This window comes from Psammomys obesus, unplaced genomic scaffold (assembly GCF_907164565.1).
Source record: "Psammomys obesus unplaced genomic scaffold, mPsaObe1.curated_primary_1811, whole genome shotgun sequence".
NCBI classification, from domain to species: Eukaryota; Metazoa; Chordata; class Mammalia; order Rodentia; family Muridae; genus Psammomys; species Psammomys obesus.
The window spans coordinates 35,179,213-35,188,888 of NW_026596034.1; the positions used below are offsets into that span (position 1 = coordinate 35,179,213).

General features: G+C 51.4%; 1 protein-coding gene across 1 annotated transcript in view; it reads left to right on the plus strand.

Annotated features, from left to right (window-relative positions):
• The window catches only part of Crispld2 (cysteine rich secretory protein LCCL domain containing 2), a 57,420-nt gene extending 49,466 nt beyond the window's left edge, over positions 1-7,954 (plus strand). Inside the window, exon 15 of the mRNA XM_055621603.1 lies at positions 5,435-7,954. Within this exon, the coding sequence (XP_055477578.1) occupies positions 5,435-5,489 (55 nt within the window). The 3' untranslated portion in view covers positions 5,490-7,954. The remainder of the gene's footprint in view (positions 1-5,434) is intronic.
• The last annotated feature ends 1,722 nt before the right edge of the window (positions 7,955-9,676 follow it).

A 9,676-nucleotide genomic window follows, 5' to 3' on the forward strand; every position in this document is an offset into this window, starting at 1 on the left:
AGGCTTGTACAGCTAGCTCTTTTTCCTGCTGAGCCATCTCCTGGGCTCTGGTAGGGAAAATATTTTTATGTTTTAGACAGGGTCTTACTGTATAGCCCTAGTTGGCCTAGAACTGCCTGTGTAGACCAAGCTGGCTTCATATTCAGAAATCTGTTGGTCTTTGCCTCTGGAATGCTAGGAAACGGGTATGCCACTATGCCCAGCCCACACTTGTTCTTGAGAGGGGATGGGCACTGGCAGCAAGGCTGAGATGTTTCGCCATACTGCCTCCTGGGAGGCTCATGGCTGTTTGTTTACTGTGGTGGCATCATATCCAGCTGCTTCCTTCCCCATTCGGTTTTCTGTACTAAGCAGGGGCGTCTCTGTGTAGTCCCTACTCCCAGCAGGTCCCTCAGGTAGCTTCCTCTTAGAGAAAGGCCACAACCATCATGGTGCCCTTGTGCTGTCATGTCTGCCTCTGCACCCACTTCCTGTGGGGCCCTTCCCACCAGTGGCTTCCTGCTGTGCTGGGAACAGAACCCACCTGCCAGTGCCCAGACACGCCCGCTCCGCTGTGAAGCCCTGCCCCCTGGCACCTCACCAACACACTTCCACTTCCCCCCCTGTTTCTGGAACATGTGGAGGCACTGGCTGTCTTCTGAGCCAGAGCCCTCTCTGCTCCTGAGTGGCTGTAGCTGATCCTTCCTGCCATTCAGATCTGAAGACAAGCGCTGCCTCCCTGGGAGGCACGCTTCTCCCTCCTCCAGACCCAGCTTGCCTGCTTCTTTCCCAAGTCATCACTCTGTGAAATCTCCTTGCATGTGTTTGTGTGGTGTAGGCGCCTTGAAGGCCAGAATCCATCCATCTTGTTACCACCCCATCCCCAACATATGAACCCAGAGCCTGGCGTGTGCTAAGTCTGCAGCCGACAGTATTTGAATGATAGACAAACCTTTGAGTCCAGGAAGACCTTTAAAACTGGCTGAGAGATTTTTGATGCTTTTTTTTTTTCAAAATTAAATTCTTTAATGCCCTTTATGAAAGCCAGTTATCCCAAGGACTCAGGAGATGGTCACATAGGTAAAGTGTGCAAGCGTGAGGACCCGAGTTCAGATCCCAGCACCCACATAAAGCTCAGCATGGTGTTACGTATCATGAAGAAGGTGAAGAGAGGCACATCCTGGAGGCTTTCAGGCCACCTAAGCCCAGCCAAAAGGCTAACTCCAGAGACATATGTGGGGGCTGCAAGCTGACCCATCAAGAGCAGCTGAGGGAGGGCTTGGGGAAGACCGGGGTGAGGAGAGATTACTTTATGATTTATCACACCCTACACACCTTCCTCAGACACACAGCAGGCGGCTGACCTGCAGGTTAAGCTCAGTGAGTGTTGTGGTTTCAGGAAGAGAGCAGAGGGACCGGCATCCGCATGGACCCCTCTGCTCGGCTCTCTGCTGCAAGGCATGCCGAATGCTCTAAAGAGCTCCCTAGTTCCAGGCTGGGTGCTCCTCGGGGCTGCCTTGCCAGGGTTGTGTGTACCAGCATCTAGCAAAACTCTTTCCAGTTCCCTTCTTCCTTCCCCCACGTGGCTTGCTCACACGTGGGGCGGGCAGGGAGCACATGGCCCTGGGTGGCTCTCCTGGCTACTCAGTGAACAGAGCTCTGGGATCGCTTCAGCCGGAAACCCAAGGAGCAGAAGGCAGTTTCCGGAAACCAGCCGAGCTGCTGAGTGAGCCTGGCCCCCGAGCAGCTGCTCTTCTCCCCCTGCTTGGCCCTGACTGCCCCTGGGAGTATCCCGCGGTGTCCTGGTCTCACACCTCCCTGAGGCACCCTGTCACTGAGCGGGTCTATGGGATACGTTTTTCCAGGGTTCAACCCTGGGGTAGCCAAGAGCATGAGGCTGCCACAGGGAAGGCAGAAAAACAAGCTGGAATTCCAAGCAGCTGTTCCTGCAGGACGTAGCTCCCTGGGCCGCCCAGAGCCTGGCCTGCTGTCAGGTCTAAGGGCTTGGTCGAATCTGGGTTCTTCTGCTCCCAGCGGAGACCCTGCAGGAAATGGCGTTGATAAGTTGTGTTCAGGCTGTCCAGGCATTTTCATAAGATGCAGTGTGCATGCTGTAACTGTGGACCCTTCCCCACTGAGAATAGGACCTCACAGGTTAACCGGCCACCCAGCGCGCCTGCTCCAGGAGGTATCAATTAGTGCAATGTTTACAAGAAACACCTTGAGCAGCTACCACGATCTCGGATGCACCCGGGCTTTAATTTATTGTTATTATTATAATTATTAACTTTTTTGTGGTGCTGAGGATAGAACCCAGAGCCTTGCGCAAAGTAAGTGCTCTGTCACAAACTGTATTCCCACGTCCCTTGTACTCATGCCTTCTTTACCTCTTGGGAACAGAACCTTGCTCTGTAGCCCATGCTGGCTTGGAATCCGTGATCCTCCTGCCTCAGCCTTCCACGTTACAGGCTATAGGCATGTGCCTCTACATTCAGTTCACGTCCATACTTTAATACAACAATCCCGTTCCCGGGGGCTTCAGGACTCGGAAGTAGGTACACAAGACTGCTGGACAGTGATGTCTGCCAGTGAAATGATGACTAGAAACAATGCTGTCCCCGTCTCTAGAGTCCCAAATGCAACTTAAACCTATCAGAGTACCCTGCAGCTGAGAAAACAGAATAAGAACATTCTGGCAAGGTATGGTGGCCCATTCTTGTGACCCTAGTACATTTGAGGCTGGGGTAGGAGGCTTGCCATAGGTTTGGGGCCAACCTGGGCTACACAGCCAGAATCCGTCTCCAAAAACAAACAAAAGTTCTAAGTTACATTATTAAGTAAAGAAAGCAAGAGTTGGATCGGTGCGCGCTGTGGTTTGTGTGTGGTTGCATCTATTCCGTTCTACGTCTGCGCAGAAAGGAGGGGATGGGATACGGCAACCTAAGCAGCAGAGGCTTTAGGGGCGCTCACTGTAGAGCACGGAGACCAGATAGGAAGCATTTTCCTCCTTTACAGTTTATAGCAGTGTAGAGGGTGTCCCACACAAGGGCTAGGACTCCACTTTTCCATTAAATAGTTTATTTCATGTGTGCGTGTGTGTGCGTGTGTGTGTGTGTGTGTGTGTGTGTGTGTGTGTGTGTACATGGAGTTTAGAGGACTCCTAGCTAAAAATCGACACGCAAAATTGTGAAGCTGGGCCAGGCCTCCTACCACGCATAAAACCAACTCAAATGGATATAAGACCTAAAACTTAAAAGCTCTTAGAAGAAGGCAAGGTTAAGCTTGTGTGATCATGATGCCATATAACACCAAAGCATAGTTGTGGAAAAAAAAAAAAAAAAAGATAAATCGGGTAATCTTAAACTTTTATATTGTAAAAGACAGCATTAAAAATGAAGAGAAGGGAGATGCGGGGACAGTTCAGTGGTCAAGAGCGCTCACTGCCCTTGCAAACTGGGTTTGCTTCCCAGCACCCAAACTGAGCAGCTCTCAACTGCCTGTAACCCGGCTCCAGGGTTTCTGACTCCCCCTTCTGGCCTCCATGGGCACTGCATACACACAGTGTACCAACTAACACTCAGGAACACACAGGAAACAAAAATAAGTCTCAGGAGAGCAAAGAAAAGTAGACACCAAGCGTGTATGCTCAGGAGTGAGCCATGTGGCAGTCAGCCAGAAGCTGGCTAGGAGCCAGGTGATGGCACACGTCTTTGGTCTCAGCACTGGGGGGGGGAAGGAGCGCAAAATGGGCAGATCTCTGAGCTGTAGGCTATCCTGGTCTACAGAAAGAGTTCCAGGACAGCCAGGGCTACACAGAGACACTGTCTCAGAAAACAACCACAAAATCCTGGCTGTAGTCAAAGAGAGCGGCCTTACCCGAGAGCTGTGTGACTGGGCCCCAGACCTGTGAGAAGGAATGGAAGGGAGAGGTGGAGTCGGGGCTATGCAGGGAGGGAGGATAGCAAGGCTGGCTACAGAATGGGAGAACAGTTTTGCGAATTGTACTTGTAGAAAAGGATTTCACAGCCGCAGTGTGCATGTTTGTGGGGGGGGGGCATGTGTGTGCCTGCACACAGGCACACCTGTGTATAAGCTCTTACAACTCAACATTGAGATAACCCAGTTGGGGTCTTGGTAGATGGGGCCGTGGGCTGCAGCTTGGTAGCTGAGCGGTTGCCTGACATGCACAAGGCCTCTGGTACCATCCCCACCACCGCATTAAAAGAATTGCCCGCACTAGGAGATCCTTCTGCCCAGCCACGTTCCAGTGACAGCCGCTGAGGGGGGGGAGAGTCACTCCGCACACTCAATGACGGGAGACACAGGTTCAGGCCAGAGTCCCCAGAACATCCAGACGAAGGCCGCAAGACAACCACGGGTGTCAGTAGGACTGGGGAGCCTCCAAAATACTCAGAGCGTTGTGAGTGGGCACGGACATGAGGTGGCCGCTTGGGAAGGCGTTGAAGTTTTTAAAAGGTGGGTGTAGTTTAACGGCAGGCCACCTCCCAGCTGGATGCCTCTATGGATAGAAAGCGCCGGTCTTCCAGACCAGGCAAGTCCACAGAGGCAGAGGTGCCAGCCTGGAAGTAAGGGGGTGGGTTGGCAGAAGGACCTACATGAGCGTTTATCCATCTCGTGTGTGTCCACACCATGGAGCTGGTGCAGAGGTCAGAGAACATGGCTGAATTTCACAGGATGTTATATTTCTGTTAAGCTGTTTTAAAAATCTGGTTGTGGGCCGGGGATGTAGCTCAGTGGGGTAGCGCTTGCTTGGCTGGCCTAGCAGGCATGAAGCCCGGGGTTCGAGGCCCAGCACTGCATAAAGTAGGTGTGGTTGCACTTGGGGAGGTGGAGGCAGCAGGGTCAGGAGTTCAGGGGCACCCTCCTCTGGCTAACAAGTTCAGGATCAGCCTAGGATGCCTAAGGCCCCGTCTCCGAAGACAAACAAAAAGCTCTGAAGGATTTGACCCCCATCCGAAGAGCCCGGCTTTGATTAACTCTGTGACTCTGGGTTGCTCTCTTGATCCCTTGCTGTCTGTTTCTCACCTGTATGTACAGACAGTAACAGCAGCCCTGCCTTGAAAAAGGCTAGTGGGCCCAGGACAGAAGATTTGGGAAGCATTCCAATGTATGTTCCCCTTTAAATCGTCTGTCAACCGGGTGTCTGAGACAGATGTCAGAAAAACCCATGTGTAGTGTGTGTGTGTATGTGTGAGAGAGAGGTAGAGAGGGAGACAGAAAGACAGAGAGAGACGGAGAGCTCAGATCCAGAAACCTCTGAGTCAGAATGTCACTTTGCAGCCCCAGCATGGACTCACACTGTAGCCTCCTGTCAGTGCGAGTGGGCTTGTCTGGCTGGGTGTGACTTCTCTGGGTTCTGTCCTCACCATAATGACCCTGTCAGCCACCCCCTGCCCACAGCTCTTGTAACCTCCTCCTCCCTCTTCTCTTACAGCCTGAGTGCTCCTCAGAATGGAAACGCCTTCCGGATCTTTGCCGTCAGACAGTGAAAGTGGACACTTGGGGAGAAGGGGGTGTCATCTTCTGGGTTCTGGGGTCCTGCTTTTGATCTGTACTCTGTCCTTTGGGGGTGGGGGGTTACAGAGAGTCAGGAATCTTCCTTTCCGTGACATTGAACATCCTGTCCCTCTGTGGCCTTTGGTGAGGGTGACAGCACCATCCCTCATGCCATGGAGTCTTGCCTGGACACCGGTGCCCAGACTGGCCAGGTCAAGGTCCCCATGTGGTCACTCATCTCCTCTTAGGAGCTGCTCACTGAGACACTCCTTGCCACTTTTTCTTTGGCGGGTGGATGGGGAGGCTTTCAAACCCTTGAGGATACAGGTTTGAGATGTGTCGTGAATGGGACTCTTGTTTGGATGACTAGAGTTGACATCCCTAAGGTTACAGTCCGTCCTACCAACAGAGAAATAGGTTCTGTGTTTGCTGGTCAGACAGATGGGCCACAGGGAGAGCCCTGGGACAAAACCTGGGTTCTGTCCTGTTGGTGTCCTTGCTGGTGTCCCCAACCCTCTTGACAGTCACATGCATATATGTCCAGCAGAGCTGGTCTATTTAAAGTTGGTAGCATCCAGAGATTTATCTTGTCTTTGTCTTTGTCCTTGTCTGTGTGGCCTGTTCTCACATGACCTTTGGTCTCATGGAGGACCGATGTATCAGGAGCCTTCCTACCCCCATTTTGTGACCCTGTGGCTTCTGCCCCCAACCCCAGGCTGGTCTAGGTATCCTCCTCTGGGGCTTGGCTTTGCAAGAGACTCCAAGTCTTAGGTATCTGCTCACTCCTTAGAATAAGGGCTGTCTCACCGCTGCTGTTTGAGTGACAACTCAGTGTCGCCTTGCCCCTGGTTTGGATGACCTAGTTTTTAGCTGTGGGAGAAATGGATCCCTGGCACATTCCTCATAGAGGTTAACGGCATGGCCTGTGGTTATGAAACCATCCATGACACCAGCAGGGAGAGGGGCCGGGGCACACAGGAAGGCCTCCTGTTCCTATTGGTGCAGTTCGGCCCTTGCCAGCATCCTCAGGCTCCAAGAATGTGGCGAGCCCTGGCTTCCATCACTTAGGAGCCCGGCCCAAACCCACTGTAAAACGAAACATGCTTTTGTAAACAGCTTACTCTAGAGAAGGTGAAATCCCACCCCGGCCCTGGGGATGTTACAGATTGCCCGTGAGTGCTGGCCTCAAATGGGGCTTCGTGTTCCAGCCAAATATTTCCTAGGCAAAAAAAAAATAAATAAAAAATAAAAAAGTAGAAAATAAAACAAAACACCACCCCTCCCCTAAGCAAAGGGCTGGGGAGACGGCTGGTGGTTAGCAGCTCTTGTGGCTCTACCAGAGGACCTGAGTTCAATTCCCACCATTCACAGGCTGTTTGTTGGCTGATCTTCACAGGTGCCACACACATACACACAAATAGTTCTTTAAAAAAACAAAACAAAACAAAACAAAACAAAAACTAAAGGAGTCTGAACAAAGTCTTCCCGACAGGGAGCCACCAGACCTAGTTGGGTAAAATGTTTGTTTGAGACAGAGTTTCACTGTGTTTCCCAAGCTGGCCTTGACTCATTATGTAGCCCAGGCTGGCCTCCTGAATGCCGCCGTAGCTTTCCCCAGATACATCCCTTCCAGGGAGTTTATAAAAAGCACACAACCTTGAACTAGCCCTAGCTGGCCTTCCACCAGTCTGTTTCCACCTCACCCTCATGGGCACGGCGTCTTTGCAGGCATAAACTCTTCCACTCCAGATGTGCAAACAGACATCTGCTCAGCCTGTGGAGGGGAACTTCTGGTTGCTACCAAACATCTGAGAAATTTCCAGGTCCAGGGAGTGCTGTGGGACTCTTCACCCAGCCTGCACGGCAAGGTTGAGATGGTTTGGAAAATCACATCCCTCCTGGATTTCCAGAATGAGCAACCAATCCCATCTCCAGGGGAGGTTGCTCTGTGAGTCTGGACTGGGGTCCTCAGTGCTCACTGGCCGTCATCCACCATCCACAGAGGCCTCTCGCAGAGCCTGGCCTAGCAGCCTTGCTCATCTTCACCAATAGTTTGAAACTGGAAGCCTTTACCTTATTTAAAAAAAAAAAATGGAAGCAAAACTACAAATGACAAGACCATGATGTCAGCGCCCGTCTGACCCTGTGTGTCCATCGGCCCTCCCAGGTTTAAGGGGACCACTCCCACGCCAGCTGCATCCCCGACTGCCCTCCGATAGTTTCCATTTGCTTCCAAGCTGTGCCCGGTCTGCTCAGAGGGGTGTGCTACCTCTCCATGATCTGTAGGCTCTCTTGGCCCGCAGTTTACCGTGTGCTTTTTTCTATGAAAAATGACGTATTTTACAACTTCCTATGTACAAAAGTTTATTGTAAGTTTTTGTGCTTCGCATGAACAGGGCCGCACTGGTTGTTGCTATGGTTTCAATAAAACTGATTTGATTTGTGACACATCCCGGTAGAGCGTCCTCACTGGTGAACTCATTTGCCTCGACCCACAAGCTCCAAGCAGCTAGGAGGCCCAGGTGGCATTGTGGGAGACCTCAGAGACATTCCTAGGAAGCATGGTCGGGAAACTAGCGACCTAACAAAATGTAGGTTCTGGCATGGAAAGCAAGTATGGGACTTGAGATGTTTACCACAAGCCCAAAGACTGCTATAGGCACTAGTTTTTTTAAACTCGATTTTATTTAGGATTCCTTAAGCCTCTACCTTCCTTCCAATCCCTCAGCCTCCTTGGTAGGAGAGAAAGAAGGTTAGAAGGGAAAGGGGACATAGACCTCTTTAGACTTAGTTCCGGTTGGTTAGGGTCGTCGGGTTCTTTTGGAAAATAACCAATCTCAGTCGTCAGGATACCTAGCAGCCCGACAAGCAGCAAATGACAAACAGCAGCAGCACAAACAAGTAGCCTTCTTCCTCCTCTGTCCATCTCCTCAAAGCCCTTTTGTGGACTCTTGTAGTTATACCCTCTCAGAGTCCTCAGAATCCCATTATCCGCAGCTGGCAATGACCACACCCCTCTCTGAGTCAAAGGAAGCTGTTACCGGCTGGCAAAGGCCACAGACCACATGAGGCAATTATCACCTGTAGACAAACTAAGGCAGTCCCATATGCCACAGTTGGGATTAAGACAAAAACGTACATAACTGAGTTTTTAAGGAAACCAAAACTTCCACTACAGACAGCACTTTGAGCAGTGATGACCACTGGGTCTTTTGTCAAGGACCTGTCAGTGAGACCTATAGTGACAAGATTGGAGACTGGGTAGGTGGCTTTGATAAGAGAAGTGGGGTGGGTGTTCACACTCAAGGTGTGGGCAGGGCTGGCTTCCTGAAGACCTGTTCACAGTTTGTACCCTCCCGCTAGGCGCTCCATGGCAGGGCCTCTGTGTGTGCCACTGGCACCTCCCATCTATCTGTAAGTACAGGTCATGTCACACCCCTACATCCTCACATGCCCACTTCAGGGGTTAGAAACCCAACAGAGGAATCTAGGACAGGATGTGACGAAATCTAAAACTGGCCTGCTCTTCAAAGCCTGAGCCCAGGGACAGCCCTGCCACCTTCCTGCTCGGAGGGGTTGCTCTTCTCCTCCAGGGACGCTGCCACCTCGCACTCTTCCCTTTTAACGGCCATGCTGAGAACTGTACATGTGGACTGTGCTCACGGCTGCAGAAGTTCACCCCCAGTGTCAGCAAGCTGAGGTGGCGTGAGCAGGGATCGCCCAGTGGGCCAGGGTGCCTGCCAGCCCACCACCCTCTGCCCTTTACCAGAAGACACTGGCCAGCTCACCTGAGCCAGAGGCAAGAGGAAAGGCATGGGAGGACCACCCCAACCCCACCCACGGCATCTTTGCCAGGAAAGAAAAGGTTCCTGGTTTCCTTTCAGGGCTGCTTTCGGGGTTTGCCGAAGTTTAATATTTGTTTATGCATAATTTGATTAGTTGTTTGGTAACGTTGATTGATTGCTTGGCTATTTGGTTGTTTGGTGGATTTGGCTGATTGGTTAGTTGGTTGTTAGATGGAGTGATTAGTTGATTGGTTTGTTGTGTGATAGGTTTGGTTGACTGGTTAGTTGTTGGTTAGTGGATCGTTTGTTTATTTGGTTGGTAACTTAGTTGATTGGTTGGTAACTTAATTGATTGGTTGGTTGTGTGGTGGGTTTGGTTGATGGGTTAGTTGGTT